Source organism: Netta rufina (genome assembly GCF_964035555.1).
Source record: "Netta rufina genome assembly, chromosome: 11".
NCBI lineage: Eukaryota > Metazoa > Chordata > Aves > Anseriformes > Anatidae > Netta > Netta rufina.
This window is the reverse complement of record NC_140134.1, coordinates 18,576,832-18,601,449: the sequence shown is the minus strand read 5'-3', so window position 1 is coordinate 18,601,449 and position 24,618 is coordinate 18,576,832. Positions and strand designations below refer to the sequence as shown.

General features: G+C 38.3%; 1 protein-coding gene across 1 annotated transcript in view; it reads left to right on the top strand.

Moving 5' to 3' along the window:
- LOC311213379 (protein FAM169B-like) overlaps positions 1-23,275 on the top strand; it is a gene marked incomplete at both ends in the record, with an annotated part of 38,562 nt that extends 15,287 nt beyond the window's left edge. Inside the window, 8 exon segments of the mRNA XM_084293336.1 lie at positions 7,020-7,105; positions 8,707-8,881; positions 15,710-15,892; positions 18,280-18,422; positions 22,042-22,086; positions 23,054-23,140; positions 23,144-23,155; positions 23,159-23,275. Of these exon segments, the coding sequence (XP_084149462.1) occupies positions 7,020-7,105; positions 8,707-8,881; positions 15,710-15,892; positions 18,280-18,422; positions 22,042-22,086; positions 23,054-23,140; positions 23,144-23,155; positions 23,159-23,275 (848 nt within the window).
- Positions 23,276-24,618: the final 1,343 nt, after the last annotated feature.

The window sequence follows — 24,618 nt, the reverse complement described above, 5'->3', positions numbered from 1 at the left end:
TTTGAAATTTGAGTAGTTGTACTTTCTTTTTACTTTTAAATTGGTCTGCTGGTTTATATACTTAAATATTTTGGATTTTGTTTTGAATATGAAGCAGATTCAGTTTACCTGTCAGGGATTTGTTTCGGTGGGCTAATAATTAAAAGGGGTGATTGACAGTCAGAGCTTTTGGATTCTAAGCATAGCTCTGCTAGTAGATGAGAAATGACCTCAGGTAAATCCCTTATTCTTTCTGAATATGTTTTTTTTCTAATACAGGATGATGTGAAATTTAATGTGTTATAGTTCGGATAGAATTCTGAAATGCTGAAACGAACAAATGTATATCACAGAATCCTAGAATGGTTTGACTTGGAAGGGACCTTAAAGATCATTGCAATCCCCCTGCCATGCCAGGGACACCTCCCACTGGATCAGGTTGCCCAGGTCCCATCCAGCCTGGTCTTGAACACTTCCAGGGATGGGGCATCGACAGCTTCTCTGGGCAACCCGTGCCAGTGCCTCACCACTCTGTTTGTGAAGAATTTCTTTCTAATGTCTACTCTAAATCTACACTCTTTTAGTATAAAACCATTACCTCTTGTCCTATCACTATGCTCGCTGATGTGTCTCCCCATCTTTCTTGTAGGCCCCCTTTAAGTACTAGAAGGCTGAAATTGTATCAGGTCTTACTGATTCTTATTCATATTGTTTTTCTTTTGTGGTGTCTTCATTTCTGGATTTAATTACCTTCTATTTTTGGTACTGATGTGTGTGGAGTAAATTTGGAGTGAAACAGGGCTGAGAAATTGAGTTAAATCCATTTTATTTGGCAGTTTTCCCAATATTTCCTTTAAACTCTACCAGCTTTGTGTTACTTACTACTAGTAGTGCTGGTGTTTTCCTGTTGCAGCCATGTGATAGGGATACACTACAACTGAGTTACAGGTGGTAGAAGTCAGAAGCACCAGAAAGCACATGCTGTTTCAGGAATCACTGCTTAGAGTATCAACAGGTTCTTAAGAACTGAACAATCATTGTATGTAAGCTTTCTCTTACCACTCTCAGGGTTTCAGTGTTTTCAGACACAGGCTGCCTTCTTCCTACTTACTCGCTTAGGCAAGCATCTTTGACTATAGGATTTGAAAAACTGCAAATGCAGAATACTTATCAGCCCTTGATACTCGTCGTGAACTGGAAAGTTGACTCCAAGTTGCATAGTACCAAAAGCACAGGTTGTGACCCACCTAGGTTAAAGAGTTTTGGAGCTGTTGTAAAGTGACAGGCTATGCAGTTTTTGGAACATCTACAACAAAGTTGTGAACCTGTGTGTTGGCTCTGTGTCACTCATATAAGGGAATCCACACAAAGCCCTGATTCTGTAATCTCTTAACTTTTCAGCTTCCAAATGCGGCAGCAAACTAATGACATCTGTCACTAAAAAACACATATATGTATTTCTGAAAGGATAACCTGTAACTTATGCCTGAAAGGCTTTGGCAGCCAGTATTTTTAATAATACAACAAAGGCAAGGCAAACAAGTTCAGCATTCTGTGTTCAGTTTTAAAGAGTGTCAGGTAATGATCTCTCCTAGTACAGGAACTATTAGTGTAACTTAAGTATTCATTGCTCAGTCCAAACAAAGCAATCGGGGCACTTCTTCATAAGAACAAAAATCAGATTAAAATCATCTGTGGTTAGAGGTGAACTCTGCAAAGTTTCCCAGCTCCTTTTACATACGCTTTCAATTGGAGCTTCACTGATGGGCTGTGATTCGCATAGTTGAAGGTGGGAGACCTTTCGAAGATAAAAGTGTAGTCAAAAGACTTTATGGTTCCTCTGAAACTACTGAGATCGAAGTACTTTCCTAACATGAATTTATCTATTCCATTAACATTTTTCTGAGGAGAGATAGGCACTGGTGTGATAAAGGAGAGAAGCGTCTACACCAGAGGCCAAACTTGCACGGAGTGCAGCTGTGCATACTTACTGACTATTGAAGGTAGTTGAAAACAGCATTAAGATAGTTTAGGCTGCACAAGAGGAGTGGGTTTATATAACAACTGCAACATGAAAATAGAGAATTATTAAATAAATGCAAGTGAAAGCGATGCACTGAGCACAAATTTTCAGTTGAATATGGGAATGGGAACAACATGTATTAGTGAGATACTTGTCCACGGAAAAGTAAAGGTTTCCCACAAGGAACAAGTCAAACAAGTCCACGCTGGAGACTAAATTATATGATAGTTATCTACATTAAAAGCTTAAACCTAGCAGAATAAACACTTCATTGTGTTATAAACAACAGGCTGGCTGATGACTGTGTCCACCTTGCAAAACTTAAACTTGTGTCACCCACGGTCCCAGAAACAGTTACAGAGAATAGTAGGTCTAGAAATTTAAGGCCTATACCATCTGGCTTCAACTATTTCCTTTTAAAAGTATGATTTAAAGGACATTACTGGAAGTTCTTTGTTTCTGGATTCTATATGCTATAAACATGTGGCCAACCTTCCTACACACATCAAATTGGACTGACTTGACTTTGTTCTTTAGGTGAATGTTAATACATTTTCATTATTTCTCTGAAGTTGGTTGGGGTGTGTGTGCATACCTACGCATATGGGTATATCCATTTTAAGGGATTTTGTCCAAATATTTTTTTCCCACTGTTCAGTAGATTAAGTATTGACTTAAGGCAGCAGATTCTGTTAACATGACAAGTCCAGCTGGATTTGCTTACCTCTAGAACCTTTTGTGCTGTCCAGTGAACAGATCAAATTGTTTCAAATCCAATTTCTTCAGAAAAAAAGCACTATTTATAAATTCAGTCACCATTAGTTAAGGACACGGGCAGTAAGTTAAAACGTTAAGCAGGTTGCAAGGTTCTTTATCCTCCCCTGAACTTTGCAGTTTTCTTGTGAACTGTGGTTTCATCCAGGTGGGGGAGAGAAATTCTTTCAGCTTTACTCCAATGTCCCCAGCTTTGCTCTTGGCAGCTCCCTGATTTCCCCCCCCCCCGTGATGAATTCTGTACCAAGCCTTCACAATTGGGGTTAATCACATGCCTGGACAGTACCTTAATGAGAGAGCTGTATATCTTACGCGTCTTATGTTCATATGAGATGGGATTTCCTCTTTCAGCTTCCTTTGTGCTTAAATCTATAATGGATTAGTACTGCATAGATAAAAATGATTATGAAATAATATCCTCTATAATATATGTATTTCCCACAGTTATTCCCACGGGTCCCAAAGATTAGATTATTTTCAATCTAATAATTTGTTTGAAATTCTACCGATTTAGACTGGAAAACACAGAATTTAACAGCCTAGCTATAAGTTTGCCAGTGAAGGGCTGCGCAGTTTGATGACATTTAATTCTTGGACACAGGTTAAAGAGGGGTTGATTTGAACACTGAGATTTATGTCTGATCATCTGGATCAGATATGTTACGCATCACTTCTGGATAACCTATCTGGAATGACCTGCATATTTCAAAGAGAAAATGAGTGTGGCAGCTTTTCTATAGGACTTGGTCTTGGTCAGGAGCATTTTTAATTTATTTGTGATGGGTTGAGTGTTCTGTTCTGTTAGTATATCTGTGCAGATATTTTTATGAGAATGTAAATTGTGTTGTAAGGGCTTACAGAGCATAGCATGGGTGATTAACATCTTTATAACACTAAATAAACATATCCTATTGTGGCACTTCCTGTATGCTGTATATAATAATTTACAATAACTGCTAGATGCCACGGAACATTTATCACAAGACATTTGCAACAAATCATTGAGTAAAACTTGAATTGTAGAAGAAAATGTAATTGGTTGCAGGAAAGATATTTATCTTAGATACTTGAATAGCTGCCATTACTGCAGCATCTGCATGCCTCCCATGCTTTCATGTATTTATTTCGATAAAACTCAAAGAGAGAAAAATGCTCTTACTCTGTTTAAAGATAGGGAACTTGGACAGACAGCTTCAGGGTATTTCAGCATTGCAGGATGCAGTTTAATGTAGTATCTCTGAGCGTGCTGTGTTATCAGAGCTGACCTAGGCTTGGGTGCCTGGGAATCCTTGTTGGGATAATTCACCATTCTCCTTCCAAGGTGGAAATCTGGCACCAGCAACCTCTGTAACCTGAAGTGTGCCGTGGGTTTGAATTACTTCCAAAATTAAGGGAAAGATGTCTTCAGCAGAACTTTTAGATTCAATATTTATTAAATAAACTCAAATTCCATCTCTTATGTAGACCCTTGCCTTTAATTTGGATTGTGACTGAGGGATGGGTTTCAGTGACTTGGATGAAGGCTGAGGGAAAAATATATCAAACTGGATGATGCTTTATTTTTTTCTGCTTTACTTTGTAGAGTCTTGATGTGCACATTTCACTCAAATAATTGCCCACCAGTATGGGAATATTTGGCCAGCAGAGCCTAGAAAGTAAAAATATAATCCAGACCTGTGCTGGGAAAGGGTCCATGCTTGTGTAGCAAAAGGAGACGTTTCATAATCCCAACTGCATTATACTTAGTGCCTAGCTCAGTGCAGCGTTGTTCAGTTATCCTTTCCAAATACCCGCAGTGGTAAGGAACCGTACACTTCACAGGCTCTCTACTTCTTGCAACACCCTGAATATGTTTGATTGCAAGTGATCAAAGCCCTGAGGTTTTAGCAAGCTGGTGCTTACAGGGCAAGCCATGCAACTGAGCATGTCTATACTTCATTAATTGTGAAGTGAAATGTATTGGGCTTAGGCATTTTACCTCGTCTTGCAACTGCAAGATGATTTTAATCATGTACATCATGATTCACAGTGTGCAGGTGATGTGTGTAGCTCACTGATTGGCAATAGCTTGATCTCATGATCAGGTGAATGTAACCCAATGCCTTGGAAAGGACAATAAGGCTGGGAAGGGAAAGTGAAGGAACGTGTGCTTGCTGCAGAACTTGCATTTGAAGTAGTGTTCCTCTAAGTTGACTATAAAATGAAAATGAGAATATGAGGAAGCATGGATAGATTTAACTGAGGACCAGATGTTGACTTGAGAAACGATAACAAAAAGCAAAGTACATATGTTTGTGAGAAATCTGGAGAAATGTTTTTCCTTTAAGAAAGGCATCCATATAGATAAGGTTGTTCAAGTAATGCGGTGTGACAGTTGCTATGTCAACTAGTGTTCCCCCTCCACACATTTAAATTATTGAATAGCGCAGTAAATGCTCTATAAAAGTAGCTCCATAGAACATGGTAATGCATCTCCCTGTTTTCATCAAAGCCTGTTCAAACTTTTCTGACCTTTACCATGTGTGTTGTATGTGTCTGGACTGTGTGCCAAACCTCTGTGCAGCTCCCATTAAAGTCAGCGTTTGGCCCATTCTGTCTCCTTTGTCCGCCTCAGCTGCCTTTGTAGCTCCATGTAGCAGGGATGTGTAATGGAGCAGTGGCTGCCTGCTTTTGAGAGCAGAGTGAAGGGACTGAGGGAACAGATTGAATCCATCACAGAAGGAATATGAAACTGCCATGCAAGTAAGCACATAATATTTAATGAATTGGATCTGGTGCTGTAAACAGGCATCTGCCCTTGCGTGCAATACTTTCTTCATTGTTAACCCAGGATACAAAGTGTAATGCTTTTTGGCACATGCTTTAATAATTTACTTAAAATACAAGCTAGCTAAGCAGAATCTCCAGCCTGAAAGCCAGTGGGAGCTGGTAAAGGCTGAAGCAAAAAGGGAAACTGACCTGTGCACATCAGAGACATTTGTATAACCTGAGGCTAAAACAGGTAATTGATGAATCCTATTAAAGCCATTTCACTTCATTATGTGTAAATTTGTCTCTGGCTGGCACATGGTTTTTAACTTTCTCATGTTTGTCCTTATTTGGATAGCTTTGAGAACCATCAGCGACTGCTCTCTCTTAGGACTTGCAAGGTGTGAACTCCACGCTGTTCTGCTCAGCAAAATTCCTATTTTTTTTTCCTAAAAACTGGGGTGTGAGCTGCCCTATTTGAAGACAATAAAGATACTGGTGTTCTTGAACACCCCTGGAAATGTGATGGTGTGGTTTCTGTAGGTGGATGTCACTGATGTACAGATAGCGTTTCTTTCTGCTGAAATACGTGTTGCTCGATGTGTTGGTGGTCAGAAATGATTGAATTTCTGTCTTTATTCTAAAAACTAATCTAAACCCTATCTGCTTTGAAATGACCCTGTTGTAATTTTTTTCTTTCTGAACAGGGCTTGGGAATAATTTCAATGTCACTGTTGCTGTTTCAGTCTTTCTCTTGTAAACCTAATTGTAGGTAACAAATTCTATAGACAAACACGAAAGAGTAGGTTTTAAATGCTTGATTCTGTACATGTGAAAAATCAGGGAGAGCAGAATGAAGTAGACTGCAAGTGCTACATAGAACTTACACTCAGACCTGAGTTATGTAGAGATTGGCCATACATGTTTGCTTCAGATGTGTATTTGAACTTTTGTGAATACCTGTCCATACAGAGATTTAGGAGTCTACTCTAAAGATACAGATATGTGGAAATTCAACCACATGGGTAGCTGAAAAGGTGTTTGATACAGTGGATATGAAAACCTTAGGGCTTCACTTGCATGGCTGCCAATATGGCCATGAACATGTGTGGGCAGGGGAAAAAATCTGAAAAAAAAAATAAATTAAAGAATGTAACCTTTAGTCAGGTGGCTTTCTTTGATCCAAATACCACTCAATATGCTAAAGAACAGACACTATAGAAAGTACTTTATTCATATGGCATAGAGGTTGTTATTCCCAAAGTCACATTAATTCCTAAGAAATACCTTTACCTGATGCCTCGTGCAGCACTGAAAATTGGGTATCAAGGGACATGGAGGTGAAATTGAAATATTATTGTTGTTCTGTTGTCTCACACAAGATCAAACTGGAGTCAGCTGGAGGGAGAAGTAGATCTGGGGCTGCTTGTAGAAAGGTTCAGGACCAGATTTGTATTTGTTTGCAGTTAATGTGTTCCCGTCTTTCTTTTTGTAGTTTTGGCACTTTATTTGAACCAGTGTTGGTGGCCTCTTGAAGATGTTGTAAAGACAGCTGATCCTTCTAGAGATGGATTAATTTCGGTAAGGATGCTATTTTAAACATTTGACTTTGCCCTGGAACTTCCTAGTTAGAATAATCGTCAGTAATTGTCTCTGGTCTCCTGTAGCTCATGCTGTATAACCTGTGGGATCCGGGGTATGTGGCTCACCCAGTACTTCAAAAGTCTCCCAGTACAGAGTGACATACACATTGACCCTCTCTAAACAATTTTCTGCATGCAGTTTTATGATTCATCTGTGGTATTATTCATGTTTGGTTTTAGTTTACCCCCACTGCCAATTAAAGGAATAATGAAATAAACTGGATTATTGCATTAGTAATAACTCTTCACATTAGAGTTGGTCGACTGACTGTCTGATGGGAGGTATTAGTGCCCTTTGGAACAGTCTTATAAAACTATTTGTGAAACTGTTTTGCCTTGGATAACGCTTATATTGAATTCATTTTATAAAGCAAGTTATTTAATAGTTTTTTTAATATATGTAATTCTTCCAAACAAATGATCTTTGTATGATACAACTATTTTTTTCATAATTTGAGAGATTTGAATATCCCATATTCTGTTTTCAACTAAGAAGTCATTTGCCAGGTGTATGTGAGCCTTGTGTTGCCATTAGTCTGTTAAGTCAGTTCTATTTTGTACACAACTCTCGATGCCCGGTGTTTGTCCTTAATGATTCCTTTGTCATCTTCCCCTAATAATCTGCCATACATAGAGTTTAATTATTCACTGAGTTAACTAGCTTTTTTGTGGGTAACTGAACTGGACGGATTTTGTGATACAAATCCTTGTAAAATAGAACTTTGGTCAAAACCGCAACCATTAAGGTTTTTGAGCATCTGCTGTATCAAGAGAGTGAAAAAATATCTGAAAATGGGGAAAAAAAAATCTGAAAATAGAAATCTTGCCCCTTTATGTTCATTGTTAAATTGTCCTTGTTTGTGGAAGCTCTTATTTTCTTTTTAAACGTTCCTGTAAATGTTGTTGGCACCACTTTTTCCCTTGATGACCAATATGCTGTCCTTTGTATTCCTCCATCTGCCTGTCTTGTTGGTTGTCTAATAAGAATCATGTCATAAAAGCTAATTGTTTCTGTTATTATGCCTAGATTATAAGGAACAGGCTGTGTATTTATGCTGTTTTGTATAGCGTCTAGCTCAGTAAGGTCGTGGCCCACTAAAGTTCTTTGATGCTGTGGCAAGACATGTAATGGTGAAGAGGTGATCAGGATAGCAGTGAATCCTGTCTGTATTTCTCCGTTGGGTAGGAATAGATTTCCTTCATCTTGTGTCCAAATCCGGGACTAGTTCATTGTGACTATGAGCAAGAGACTTCTTTTCCTAGTGCTTTATAATTCCTGTGTGTGACAACAGAGGAGATATGTCAAACTTTATAAATTGTTTGTAAATTATTCTATGCCCTCTGGATGGAGAGTGGAACGCTGGGAAAATTATATTTATTATTCTATCTGAACCAATTCATGAGTTATTTTTCCCAAATTAAGTGTACATGTTTCCTGACCTTTATTCCCAGAGTCTTCAATTTTGAGGATCTTCACGAAAGGCAAAATACTATTCTCTTCTTCATTTTTCTTTGCTTTGTTTTTGTTTGTTCTCTAAGGTCCAGACGTTTAGAGAAAGGATTGTCCTCTTTGTTCTGAACTACATTATTTTTGGAATGCTAGAAGGGAGTTCAGCTAATGATGCATTCTTTCTACCTCACTCTGCCACTGAGTGTGCCAAGATACTCTGGAGAAATGGCGAGGCCGTTGCCTTTTACTCGGTCAAGATGAAAGGTAAGGTCATTGTAGAGGCATGTTCCCATTGGCTCCTGAAAGCTAGAAATGTAATACTTCTGTTTATCTTTTAGAATAAATAATCCTGGCTCTCATTTACATTTTTATATCAAATCTCTCTCAGAATGAGTCTGGGGAACAAGCCTTTCCAGAATTTGGAAGCCATCCATATTACTTTCATTTAAACATGATAGCTCCAAACTCTATTCTCAGTTACAGTGAGTGATCTGAGGTACTGTCATATTCAAATAAAAACATGCTTTAATGCAGCCAAGTAGAAGGTCGTACATCTAAGAACAAAGAATGCAAGACCTACTCACAGAAAGGAGAACTGCATCTTGGAAAGAACGATATCTGAAAAAACGAGTACAGTTCATTGTGGAAAAACAGTGTATCAGAAGTGGCTAGTGGCAAGGAGAATATCCTTGGATGTGTATGGAGCAGTGGTTGGATAGTGTAGAGAAGAACATGTATACAGTAGATTGGTCCTGGACTGCTTCATGCAGTTGTGGTACTTCCAGTTTAAAGGATGATTTATTGGTAATGTAATTAAGTGTATTGTTAACTAGTGTGGAAAAGGCTTCATTAAAATAACTCCAGGTGTGCAGCTGAGTATGTACCTTCGTTCAAGAGTTGTTTGCCTGTTTGTTTTTAGGATTCATCTTGTCATTTTGGTACTATTGGCTTAAATGTAGAGAAGTTGGTATCTTTGGATGTGAATATGTTGTTCAAGTCAGCAGTCATCTGTCAAAAGGAGGAGAGTAAGAAACAGGTTGAGAGCTGTGCAGATGTTGACTGCTTGAGATTCCAGAGGACAATCTGAAGGTACCTTCCCTGACAGCGCCTCAAAGGGCAGCAGCAATAAGATGTTCTGCTCTTTGGCTGCCTCAAGATGTGCAAAGTGCTTCTTCACGCCGAGGTGTAGCTTGTACACCAACTGTTCTGGTACGGTGCTACTGCACTATCGATGATGAATCGTGTCTCAGCCTGTGATTAGGGAACCTTGTATATATTTGTGAATATGCTGAGTTGCTTCATAACTGGCAAACACTTCAACTGCCATTGTGCATTTTCCTTTAAGTCCCTAACTATTTCTGAGCAAAGGCTTTGGAAAGAAACACTTGTATGGTCTGTAATGATTCATGCTTCAGCAAAATAAATTTGCACAGTAGTCTGTTATGGGTGGAGTATTAGTCAAGTTGAAACTGTTTCTGAGTAAATTGAGAGTCACAGTTTGGTTTTAAACCAGGTCCACATAACATACAAGTTCTTTGAGTCCAGCTTTGTCAGCATCTGTCTTTTGTTGCCAGTGCTTTTTTTCCTCTGGCTGCTATATTTGTAAGCTTTTGGCCTGTGTCACAAAATACTGCAGTCTTTTGCCAAAGCATTTTCGGGAAGCTTGAAACTGTTTTTGCCCCTTTTTGCTATTTGCTGTGTGTATAAAAATATTTCTGCTTTCTGAAGTTCTGTGATTTCAGTTTCACATCATCCATGCTCTGGCTGATTCTGTTCTCTGTGTTTTATAGAAGAGCTAGGGATTTATTAGGCCCCAAACAGGCTAAACTAAATATCTGCTCTCAGAAGTCATACTTCACAAGGTTTAGATTTTTTTTTTTTAAACTTTGTTTTTAATCTTGACGTAAGTTCTTTATCCTCTTAGTGTCCTGATCAGAACATCTAGTAGGGGCAGCTTTAAGTACTAGACATTACATTTTGCTGGACCCCTGTTACAGTTTCTGGTCCTAGAAAGAAATGGTCTTCCTCTGTGCCCACCATGTGGTTCTGATTCACATTATTTTCGTGCTGTGTAGCTACCTGGATATTTGGTATAATTTTATTTTCTTCAGAAGGTAATTGAGACTCTCATGCTGGTGTTATATTCAACTGCATTTCTCATCTGTGGATTTTCCAATATCTATATTATTCTTCAAAAAAGCGTTCTCCAGTGGAGCCAAATAAGCCAGAACAGATCTGTGGAGCATAGCTACTTGAAACATGAATAATCTGTGTGAATCATAGAAATGGTGACTAAGGAGGAGAGAGTCTGTTCGATCTTTGCTATGAATTTAGTATGCCTTTATGCAAACTAAAGTTTTCAGTGGACATCGGTGATTGTAGTTAACCAGCTTGGCAATATTGTGCAGTCACTTTCATTTGCCAGCTCCTAGGTGGCCTGTACGAAGTGAACTTGGTAATTTTGGTCCCTTTCCACACATCCATCCATATTATGAACATCCTGAACTGGATCTCTTTTTGTAGTCTAGCTGAAGAGGGACAGATGGTTTTGAGCTCTTGCCTTGCTCAGAGATGCAGTAACTTTATTTAAGTCAGTGTCTTGAGACAATTTGGCAACTGTTGACGCTGGTCATCCTGCACCTGTTGTGTAGATAAACAGAAGACTCATTCTTCAAGGCTATCACTTTTCACGAGCATTAGACACCTTTATTAAAACAAAATTTATTCATGACTACACAGATCATCACCCTAACCTCTCCGGTATGTGCCTATTCCTGTCCAATGACAGGCATGCAGCATTTACCACTGGGTAAACTAAAGATTGATGAGACGTACTAAGCCACTAATGAGGCTGATAAGACACTTTGTCACGTGCCAAGATAAATGTCTCCAATTTTATCTATGTCAGCGGCTTCCATATTAGACAGCTGAGGAGTTAGACCTCACTGAATGTAGCTACTTAAAGGTACAATAGGAAATTAGTTTCCTGTCCCTGTCTCTTACTTTGCAGAGGACAACCTGCAACACCTGAGATAATTTGCAGAGAGCCTTCATATAGACACTTCAGTTTTGAGATCTGTTTTATATTTCTTTTAAGTATTCCTTTCAGGTTTTTATCCTGACATCCTCTACGTTTGTGTGAAAACCTGAAAAAGAATGTGTTTTGTGTAGTGGGGTAGGATTAATGACCATGGTTATTGACAGTGTTTTTTGCACAATGAGACCAGGTAATTCTCTGAAAGTTGGTTGCTTTTTATTTTTATTTATTGAAGGTTAGTAATTACTGAAAATGGATTTTTACAACCTTCACATCCAACATCCAACAGTCAGGAGAATGTAGAAGATTCATCATGCAAATAAATCAGTGAGGAAGTTGGAGGATGCTGTGAGCCAGGAGTGTTTTAGTTGATTTAAGAATAAAACATAACAAAAACCCTTTGTGGCACACACATAAAAGACTTCATCTTTTCTTATATTCTTACATATTACTGTTTGTATAACACATATGGGCTGCCCAGTCACGGACCAAGCTGTTTTGTACAGCTTTTTTTTTCTGTACAAAAAGCAAAGGAGTTAGATTGCCAAAGCTTGTCCCTTCCCAAGCTCACTATGTGCCTTTTGTCAAACCTTTGTGCTAAAAGCATAAAGAAAGATTGTATTCTCTCTGACATGAATCAAACAGCCTTAACAAAATTGGGCTCTCTGAGAAGGCTGTAAAACATGCAATTGAACCAGGAGTAAATGTATTGTTGGCTTCTCATTCATTCTTTAGAGATGCTCCACAGATCGCTGTTTGGGAACACCTGACCACAAAAACTCCAAGCTGATAAAAAGTAGACAACAAAACACCCCTGACCCAGTCTCTGCTTTTTGCGTTCCCCAGAGCCTCAGAATGTGTAGAGGGATGAGGTAACTGCTTCTGCAGTGGAAAATGGAGGTGTGTGCTGTTTGGTGTGGGGTCATTCACTGTCCATTCTCACTTCCTATCCCTCCATCCCAGTAGCATGAGACCATACAAACCTAACTTTGCAGCTTCTTCAGTTTGCTCTCAGTTTTGCTATTTTCTGTGAGCAAGAACATCACAAGTACGGCTCCGTGTCCTGTGAGAAGCCTTGAGCCAGGTCTTATTTTGGGAAGGAAGAGGCAGATGTTTTTTCTTGACAGTTTTTCCAGTTAACACAGTGTAATGCAACCGTGTGGGCCATTTATTGAAAAGGAATATCTAACATTTAAACAGATAACATCAGAATACTTCAAAAATGATGATAACTTTTCTTTCAGATTGTTCTTGGAAGTGTTTACATGAGCTAAAAATCTGTTTCACACCTTTCTTTATACAAGCGTTTGCAGATTTTTTTTTAATACTTTGGGGGCCTAGATGGCATTCTGTAGAAATAAATCCCTAAAATTATAATTTTATTTTTCACTGGTTACATACATTTCTTACAGGGAAAAACAAACAAGCAAACCAAAAAACCAACAACACAGAATTGAAGCTAACCTGACAGACAATTAGCTAAAATCTTGTTGGATAATTGCTTTTCTCTCCCTCTGTTTTCTAGCAATAATATTTTTAATGTGCATTTCTGAGGCAGACTGAAGGTTCTGGCTGTAATAAAAATTAAATGACTACATACCAGTCAAGACATGAATTAATTTAATTTTATTGAAGCCAGAACCTTTGTTCCCCTTCTCACATACAAATTCACACAATGGATTGACCTTGGGTTCTATTCAGCAGAAATATTCCCCACCCTTCACACAAGCACTCAGGCTGCAGAAGGCCTGTCCAAACATGTGTGTGCCAAGCCAACTTGTTCAGCAGGGAAACAGTCAGTATGCACAACCCTGTTTTGTTTGGGTCTGTTGGATGTGGGGACCGGGTTGTTTTTTTCTGGTTTGTGGCTCTTTGGGAATGCTAATGGCTGTCTGCTTTCCTGCCCTTAAATATCTGTTTTTTGCTGGCTCATAAGTTGGTCGTTTGGCATTTTGTGACCTAACCAAACAGATCAAAGGCTCCCAAAGGGTAGACTGCATGACTACTTCCACCCCATCGCCAGTGCTCATATTTTCCCTGTCTCCTTCCTCACCTCAAAACTCATTCTTTGTGTTTCAACAATGAAACAAACCTCTAAATAAAATGCATGAGATCTTCGCGGTCACCTCTGGGCCACCGTTAGCTTATGAGAGCCTCCTTGCTGTTGGATCAGAACTAGAGTTAAAATGGCCTTAATTCCAGAGGTTTTTGTTTGTTTGTTTATTTTATTTTATTTCAAATGGCTGTAGGCTATGACTCTCCTAATATGCTTCCCAGGGACAAGGTGAAAAATGGCTTCATGGTTTCTTTATTTACAATGCCTTTAGACATTACAAGTTTTTGTCATCTTCTCAACACAAAATTAGTTGCACAGACATAAATCACTCAGCTCCTGGGATTGCTACCACAGCAGTCTCATAAGGATTTATAGAGACAGACTATATGAGTTAATAATAAACTTATAAGGTCACTTGAAACATGCAGGAATTCTTAAAGCTATTGACTTCATGAGGAAAAGTTTGTCCCTTTCTTAGAACGTATGGTGCAATACTGCTGGAATACATCATCTCTGCTGGGCTTGCAGCTAACAATGGGACTGGGGATATACTCAATTTCTTGGCTCCTGAAAAAAGAATAACTACCCATCATGTGTTACAAATATTGAAAGGTTATAAACACCACCACAAACCATTCCTTTCCAACAATGCGTTTGAACATGTGTTTGCAGTTAAGCATGCACTCTGATTAAGCAGGGGTGGACCAAGCCTGGATGTGAGTGGGTTGGTTTTGTAGCTACATACTCTTGTCGTATGGCTGAGGGTGTGCGACACGGATTCCTGCTAAATGAAGAGCTACAGCCTTGACAAATCAGAGTCTAGAATTAAATATATTCATGTGTGCTTTGCTGAATTGGTATCCTGGAAAACAGAGTAATCAAAGGCAGGCCTTGCGTGTAGCAGCAAAAGGTACTACACGGGATCTCAAGGAACAGAAATAGAGCTCAGTGTAAGTTAGCTGTGTGGTTGCGATAAAGAAAAAGTGGATTGTAGTAAAAGCCTTGCACTGGAATTTAGGAACAGCCATTCCAGCATTTCATTCTCTGAAACTGTGAAATAGGTCTCAGTGAATTAATGAAAGTTTCATGACTTGAGACGCTGAAAACTAGACTGGATGGTACACTAATAAGTGGTTATAAAGAAAAGTAAAGAGGTCTTGATGAGATTTAACCAAGAAAATAGAATGTCATATTTTTTGGTATAAAGGCATGGGTATCCATTTCTATTTAAGCTGTCACAGAGCCAGATAGAAGAAGCGTAAAATCTTTATAAATATTTTCTAACAATGAAGATAAATCAGTGTAATGTTTCTGTGGTGACCTTATGCAGTACGTAGGTAGATGCTGAATTGGTGCTGGTCATTCATTTCAGGGTTGAATGCTTGTGTTGTCAAATAGTTTGAGGCCAAGAGAGCCTCTGTTCTCTTCCTGCAGTCATTGTTAAATTGTTTGCTTAAGCAGTATTAGGGAGTTTTTTCTGGAAGCCTTCTGCACTGTTGGGCTACATCGGGCAGTACGGACTTTCTGAGCATTTAGATCATGCTGTGCTGTGTGGCTTAATGTATTTCGTAGAAAGAGTTTGTGGGGTAATTTACTAGGATAGCCAAAAGCTAAAGGAACATATTGAGATTTTGGGAACACTTACACCTTTAAGCCCAGTTATATATTTTCACTTAACTCACTTTTGTACACAGCCTGTGTATCGTGGTGGTCTGATTATGAAGGGTCCAATTCTGGTAAATGCAGTGGTGACACCTGTCATCCACATGTTAAGCGGGTGCTCTCAGCTTAAGGGCACAAATCTTCCTCTTGGAAACTGTTTTACTTTCTTTGGCATCACTACTGTCTATGCAAACGCACTTTAGTAGGAGGCAGCCTCGTAGCCTGTGGAGAGGTATCAAGGCAGTGTTTGTGGTTAGAATCACACAGCATTTAAGTACTGCAGCAATACCAGGTTTGTTTTCAAATTCATGTATTTTTTCCCATGTCTATTTTGCAGGGAGCCTATGTGATGGTACTACCAGTCAATGTTACTTGCTGCCAGTTTTGGATACTATATTTGTCCAGAGAAAATACAGAAGAGGTGGCCTGGGGATGAAAATGCTGCACGATTTCTGTCAGTCTTTCAAGGCTGAGGATGCCTTGGGGATCAGTTGCCCTATTTCTGCTGCCATGTATCAAGGTAAATTGTTTGATGTGGAAACGTTAGGTAAGGGTCATGCATAATGTATAAATTTCAATATGGTCATGGTAGGATTTTCTTAACTGTGTGAGTGTTCAGTGCACTTGTCTGAACTTAACTGTTTTTAGTATGTTGATTTTCTTGAGACATCTGAAATTTCCTGTAGAAAGGCAGGCCAATATTTATGTAAGTCAATCAGAAGAGTAAAACTCATACTACTTGTTTGAAATTTTGCATTATCTCACTGTGTCTTAGAAATAGAACTATGTCATTGCCCTCAACAGTGACCTAGAAATTGTTTAACACCTGAGAGAAGAGTCATAAGATGTTGTCAAGCCTACACTATGCACGTAATGCTCTTGTAGATACTGCATTCATAAGAAATTATATTTAACAAACTGCATACCTGGGTTCTGCTCATTCATCCAGTCTCATCAGTACTTTTTTCATTATTGTCCATCTTTGAACATTTGCCACTTTCAGAAGATTGCTAAGCAGTTATATATCTTCTCTGTATTCAGGTTGGAGCTTTTGCTAGTAAAATTTACAGAAAATATCACTGATAATATTATTTGTAAAACTTTGTTCTTTGGAGGAACATTTTTCTAAAAAGGTTAGTTTCTCTCTGCGTGGTACAGACTCTTTACTGTCATTCTATTTATTTATGACTTTGTAGCCATTTCCTAATATGTGTCAACAAAATTTTCACTACACCTTCTCTTTCTCGTGGTCTGTATGTGCCATTGAATATATGCAAATGTACCGCAGGAGTTCCTAAAGTACTTCTATTTCTAAGTTCAGAAAAGAATAGTATTGACAACATTCTTTCTCTTTTCCCGGTAAAATAAATTTTCCCTATGGTAGGCATCAATGGTTTAGGCATTATGGATCAGAAAGCTGCGTTGTTTGGGTGTTAATGATAACAATATATTGCAAGACTGTGCTTTTCATCTCAGCTAAGTTTAGAGGTAGTCATGAATAAATTTGACTTGTATCATGTTCTAATTGGGTTTTCTGGGTCCTACTTTATAAAAGACTAATACTGCAAGCTAAATATTGAGTACATGTTGAGTATATTGAAGTTGTTACTTATTTTTCCTTTCACTGGCACTGCAATCTCATACTTGGACAAAAGATAGCAACCTTTTACTCTAAAACTCTGTAATAAATGTGCACACTTTTCACTAGTATGCTATGTATGATTGTATAATAATATAATGTATAATGAATGTATAATAAAAGTGTTCTATGGATGCCTGAAAGGAGGCAAAAAGACATTTAGCAAACATTTCTCTCTATATGTTACTTTCTGTAGCTTTTACTGAAATAATTAGTTTAGCATGGATATCTTTGGATAAAATTAATGTCAGTGATCTATTCATTCCTGTAAAACAAATGTTTATGTTACAAAAGATTGGCTTTTGGTTTCAACATCCCACTGTTAAACTCAACTGAATGCTGAAGGTAAATGACCCGTTTACATTCCTACTGCAGTGTGATGGACTGCAACGGACTGAGGAGAGAACAGAAATCATCTTCCTGATTTACAAGTGATAGAACTGATAGAATCCTGATTAAGGAAAGTTTTAAAATCTGCATTAAATTTTTTGAACTATTTATTTTGCAAAATATTCTTCCTCTTGGTTCTGCGGACTTCCTGGGGAAATTACTAAATGGGACAGATTTCAATATGATAAGATAACCAAAGCAGAAGTTGATTGTATACTCAAATGTTAATATTCAGTGTACAAACAGTGTTAGGAATTTGTGGAAATATGGTTTCTAAAGGTAATCATGCATCTGACACTGGTAGCCTTGTTATTTTTGTATTAGTTCTTACCATTTCCTGTTTTCCCAGTCCAAAGAAGTGTATGAAGCATAGCAATGAAGCATAGGTACCAGTAGTAAAATAGAGGGTGGTATTGATGGAAGAACAATCTGATATGATGGGTTTTTTTTTAATAAATAGAAAATAAAGTAGCATTCATAACCATTAATGCTGGAAGATACTGAAGCCCCATTCATTTCAGAGTAGTGAGAGCAAAAAAACCCCACACTGCTGCTAATCTCAAACCTGCTAAGTGTCTGGAGGTAGTTCCATGATGCAACGCCTCCAGAAGCATTGTATTTCTGTGCTCACAAGGAATTAATCTAGACTGAAGCTGACAGACAGAATTCAGTCATTCCTGTCTGGGCCATTCCACATAGATTTTTCCTAAAAGCTCCACCTAAAAGGAAAGAAAGGAAGATGAGAGAAGAGGGAAGAAAAGATTTCCAAAGGAACTAATCCAAGTAGGTCTCAGAGAATTTCCAGGATAGAATAGATTCCCTCTTCCACTGTACTTTTCATTCATTCATGATTTTACCCTTTGGTTTCCTCTCTTCAGTTTGCCAGAAATTCTTGCAGACTTATCCTGAGGAGCAGAAGCGACTGTGGGAGGTGGAAGCACCAGGAGATTGGAGCCAGCGAGTGAATATCTGGTTAAAAATTCAGATGGAGTCATCCCCTTCAAGAAGTGAGTTAAATAGCGTGAACTTGGCCACTTTAGTTATATAAAGATATGATTTAAAATCAAGGGTTAGGCAGTGATAATGTAAAGATGGTTTCTCTGTTGTTTGTACTTGGAGAAACTACCAAATGTGCCGTCTAGTTCGCTGGTGTTTTCCCAATAAACAGGACAATTCTTAGAAATTATGAGGTAATGAAATTGAACTACAGAGCATCTGAGAGATACTGAACAAAGCACAGTCTTGGCATAGAGTGTCTGTAACTCCCATTGCAGTGCATTTACAGCAGGGTAGAAGTTAGCCCAAAAAATTCCTGTTGCACAACACAATGTCTGGGCTATGGAGAGGGGGTTGTTTCTCTGAAATTATTACAAAGGATAAATTTATATTGCCAGTGGGCAATGTGTTTAATTACCTTCAATTTGCTGCCAGTACCATTCTTGGATGGAAACACAAACATTTTCATTACGGCTTTTGGAAGATTCAAATACTCTCCTACAGGGTAAATCCTTCTTGCTGGGAGCATTTTTTGCCTACTTCATAAAAGATAGTGACAGAGTAGGAAACCCTTTTGACAGTTCATGTGGGGATCTTGATGTAGTCTGTTCAGCTGGCCTGGGGATCCAGCCAGGCCCCTTCTGCTGCCTGCACACAAGCTGCGACCAGCGTTAGATTCCAGAAGAAGGGCACACATTGTCTCTTTCTGGAAGTGCAGCAAGGAGTGCTGCAGAGCAAATTGCTCCCATCCCTTCCCACATCTATCCTACTTTGTGCTGGCTTGGGGACCTTCAGCTGAGACATTGCATTTCATCTTGTCTGCAGAACCCCACAGGAGAGTTAAGCCAGAATTTTGCCTTAGGCTGGATTTTCTCTGAAGCCATTAAATTTATGTTCCTCATGCTTTAAACCAACAAAATCTGGTGTTGCTTTTTCCTTTAATCCATCTTGTTCAGTTCAGTTTATTAATGGCAATTGAAGAGAACTGTGATCAGATCATCAAAAAGAAAGCAGATCCTGGAGGAGAGCATAATTTAATTTTTCATTTTGCCATCTACAAAAACAAACAAACAAAGAGAAACAACTCAAAACATAGGTAAATGTAATTCCATCAGAGTGGCTGTCAGTAAAAAATGCACGTGAGGCCGGGGAACTGCCTTGGGGGGATAGAAGTTAAGTATTTTTATCTACAAAAAGAGGAAGGAGGAGAAGTCTAAACTAGAAATGTTAGAATGGGGGAGTAGGGGTGGGGATAGCAGGGAGCTGCCTGATATATAGATTGTGAACTGCAGCATGATCTTAATAATGGAAGAGAGCAGAAGCCAAGTGAACTTGGCACTAAAATACATAATAAAAATCTACTTTTGAAATGATATTCTGCACTCTGGAGCACAGCTCACTGGGCAGCACTTCCCTTTGCACAGAATGTGCTGAACAGGCTTTATTTCCACTATCTTCAGTGGAAAATCAACCCTCTACACAAATAGTATCTAAAACTGTATAATACAGGTATTACATCTATTTACCTATGGAATTTTCTTGCTTTTTTTGTACTGTGCATATTACACAGCCAGGAAATTACCAAGGGGAGAGCACAGGACAGATAACACCTGCTAAGACTAGGGGAGGGTTTCCTTGGTTTTGCTTTGTCTTAATAGAAGTGTAAAGCCTGCAGAGCTCTGTCTGATAGCTGGCGAGGAAATAACGAGAATTTTCCAGGGCTTTGTCTGACAGCAGATAGTAGATAAAGCAGAAATATTTTCTGATTGCAGGAGTCCTGGGCTATCCAGGAGGACCTGTCGTGTTGCTTACTGTATACCCAAAGAGAAATTTGTGTTTCTAGAGATGTGGTGTAAAGTCACGGAGAGGAAAGTGATGTGGCATAGAATGGAAACTGAGTTGTACCCTTACCTGTTGTTTTATATGGGCACACTCATTTGAATACGGGATCACTTGGGAACATAGTGTTTCATTCCAACGTGCTCTTTATGTAGAAAGAAAAACACAATGTAATTCAACATTGTCAGCTCCAATCTGAATCTATGGCAACAACCACAAAAATAGATGGGCCTTATTCTGCTGTGGTTTCTTAGATCCCCATCAACATTTGAATGCTATGTTTTGGAACAAAATTATTGGGGAAAAAAAGGAAAAATTCTCTTTATATCACATTGTGTCTTTCCAGAGGAATGAATACGGTAAATGCTGTTGTAAGAATTTTACAATCAAAGGTATTCCAAAAAGGTTTCTTCAACCTTGAGGTCAAAATTTTTAATTTTGCAAGGTTATGTGGCTGCATCTAGTGGCAGCACAGGTAAACTGCAGCGCTCCAGATACTTCAATTTGGATGTGTGCAGATACACAGTGTTATTTATACAGGTATCTCTGCCTGCATGTATGCATATATCTATAGAGTTCCTTAGTGTTTTATCACCCATAGCTGCAATCATTCGTACTGAGTTAATTCTTATTGTTTGAAAAATTGAGGGATTTATTTACAGCAAATAGTCCCAGTAATAGGAACATGGTGACATTTTTCTCCTGAGGCTGATTGGAGGAACAGGAATCATTTAACATGGTTACCTGTTTGATTTCTAGCTGCAGAAGCTACAAGGAAGTGAGCTGAGCTGTTTTAAAATAGTTTAGGAGTACATATAAAGCATGTAAATGTGAAGCTAATGCAAAAAATAAGCAGACTGAGCAAGAATTTAATCAATTTCAAATGATTGCTTATAATCCTTTATCTCAGTTGGTCAGACTATCTGCATTTTCTGAAAGGGAAGAAGGATAGGAGTATTCTGGCGATGCATGGATTATCAATTTAGCAGAACTTTGAAGTTAAGACCGAGGGTCACTTTGTTTCTAGTATAGATGTTCACCTTACGAAGTAAAAAATAAGATTCGGATGTTTAGATACTTACTTGCAACAGATCAATAGCACTAATTTGGCCATGCACGTAAAGTCTGTACAGTTTAATATTGTCTGGTCTTTCTCCATTTCTTTTCAAATAATCAAAATCAGATCTGCTTAGTGCCACTTGGCTTTTTTTTTTTTTTTTTGCTAGTTGTGGACAATGTACCTCATTATTAATCATTAAGATTATTCTGAAACAGTGAAAAAATGGCTTACAGGCTCTCTTCAATTTCTTAATGTGATATTTTAATCTGCGAGGCTGATGAAAGCTAGGGAAAGACAAATACAGTCAAAAACATATTTTGAACAATTTATAGATAGGAAATTCTTATGTAGAAACTGAAGAAGTGTTCAGGTTGCATCTACAAAACACACCTCTGCGGTAAGGTTAGTTGGTTGGTTTAGGAATGCTTTCAAAGAAGGAGCTTTAAATATTTAAGTGCTAGTCAAAAAGCTGTTATAGTTGTTTCTTGATCAAACAGATTTAAATTGTCGTTTGTGGTAGTGTCATCAGGCACCCTTGTTTGGTTAATTAGCAAAAGCAAGGAGGGTTGAAGGTAGCATTCACATGAAGGTAGCATTCACAGCAACAACAATTTTTGTGTTGTTTTTTACATGAAAATTTACGTGGAAGTCTGCTAACATTTTTTTTTCACTTTTATCTCTTTGTGGGGCAAAGCTATTCATCTCATTTCTCCAGAGGATGAAGAAGTCTCTAATGGAAAATACTCAAACTAGTAAACAAGGACAATCAGATGTGGACCAGATGAATAAGGTACAGTGATTAATTTGCCATTTTATGACTTGCTTTTTCATTGGTGGCCTTTTCCCTTTCTACTGAAGTAGTGAGTTGTAATATGAGAAAACATCACAAATAACTATAGATTTTTTTTTTTTTACTGCTGGCCCATTGATTTATATAGCTAATCAGTAGTAGTTTGAGATAGTATAAATAGTAAAGTCCAGTTCTCATTCAGTGTTTTAGTCTGATGAACTGTATCCAAGCTGGCATACAGCAGATTGCAAGGTTTGCATATACGATGGCTTTCTGAACTGTTTTTTTTTTTTTTTTTTTTTTTTTTTCCCTGTGCCTGTACAGCCTTGTAGTGGATCAAACCTTTAGAATGAGGAAGACAAGTTCCTACAGTCCTAATTGCTTTATGCCACTACTGAGCTGCACAACTGACTGTTCTTAGCTTTTTGCAGGATAGAGGCCCAAGACAGGCCAAAAGGTTTAAATGGAGCCTCAACCTAGATAGGGGAACACACATCTGAGACAACAAATCACAGTAGTGAAGCTTTTTCACATAATAGAGAAAAAGGAGAGAGGAAATAGAAGCAAAACAAAGTGCTGTAGGAGTTGTTTTCCCAGCACATTTTGGCTGCCGCACAACAATTAAATGAGTTTGTTTTCTCCAGATATGGGTCTGCTGGGGGAGCTATGGCAGTGCTTGCCCCTGTGGTGCACGCTCTTGTGTTATGTTTTGTGGTCATGGCTTCAGAGCCCACCCAGTCAGATCAAGGCTCTGTGCACTTCCACTTTTCTTTACACTGACACTTTTGGAAACACAGGCAGAGCAGCAGGAATGAAACTGTTCTATACAAACAATGCATCGAAGTTTTTTGCCTTGCTTGCTTGTGGTGGCCTTGGTTGACAAAGGCATTTCATATTACTATCAAGTCACTGCTTATGTTGTTTGTGTTATAATTTGGCTTTCCCTGTGTTTTGATTCTAATTTCAGGGCGTTGAATGCATTCTTGATCCTGGGAAAGTGGCAGGAGATGATGCCACAGGAAAAAAAGACACGGCCACAGAAAGTACTCTAAACTAGCAGGGACCTGAATGACAGGACATAGAACAAGGTGGAAGCAATAGTCAGCAATGCAAAGGATTCAGAAAGGATTCAGGTCCTGGGGACTTAGTTGGAGACAAAGCCACCAAACAATTCAGAATTATGCCATAATTGCACTCTCAAAAATCAGCAAAATCTCAGTATGGTCTTCAAAAGTTGTAATTGACAATTCATAATTTGTAACACCAGAGAGATTTCTTCAGGTAAGATACAATTTTTTTTGCAAGACACATTCTCCATCTTGTGTTTTGTCTTAATAAAGCTTTTATTTACTAGTTGTCTTTTCTTTTTCTTCTTACCAAGAAATTAAGTAGCAGTAGAGCCTATTTATTTCCCTGCTCTAAAAAGATTTTAATGGATTGTGTGAGATGTCCAAAAGGGAATAATTGGAGGGCTTGTAGATACTGATGTAAGAAGATATTTCTATGGAAACCACATCTTGCGTTATGGAGATACCGCAACACTCGTTGGTATCAGAATGAAAACTGTAACCTTCCTTTCAAAGAGAACAATAGATGTTTCATTTGATTTCATTTGAGCTTTTCTAGTAGAAAAATCTGCCTAAAGCTCTGTGGTGGACAGGAGGTTATGCAAACTCCCTTAATGCAGAAAAAGGTTGGTACACAGAAGAGTGAGTAAGATATAGGCCTTAAATGGCCTTTAAATTCAGGCACTGTGATCATACTACAAGTAATTTTAGGGCTTAGCACTTTGTGTAGATTACGTATTGCATGTTGTATTTCTTGTAGGATCTGTCCTAATTTCTTAGATTTAATTAATGTGGAAGTATTACACATTTTTCTAGATTACTCCGGTTATGGCTTGGTAAAGAAATTTTATTTGCCACAGACAGATTCTGTATTAGATTTTTTTTTTTTTTTTAGTGAGGAATTTCTAATGCTTGATTATTGTTTTTATGGTTAAGGATGAATCTCTTAAGGATCAGATCTTTAGTCCATCGGAGGAGAAGTCTTTGCAAAGACGTGGGCCCAGTGATGAACAGTAGAGTATTTGTGAACCTGAATCAATTCAGTGCCTGAAATTCTTATACTGGAAGAAGGAACTAATCCAACATTTTGGGGAAGACAGTTCTCTAGGCAGACATTGTAGGTACATTGTAGGGATGTAGATTTTCTCCTCCATCTATCATGTAATTCCTCACATGTATCCCTGTTACCCTGATTTTATTTAAAGACCATAGGTTGTGATTCAACATATCAGTTAGTTGTGTTTCCAAGTAACTCCTCCCATGTTCAGCTGCTCCGTAAACCATATACCTGAAATGCATTGAAATCAGATCTTTCCAGGTACCCCTTCAAAAACAAACAAACAACAAACCAAAACAAAAACCTATACTTGGAAACCACAAGTTTCTGTCAAGAAAAGTAAAACATTGGTAATGTATAGCCTTAATCATGTTGCTGTGGTTCTTTTGTCTCAAAGAGAATCAGTTA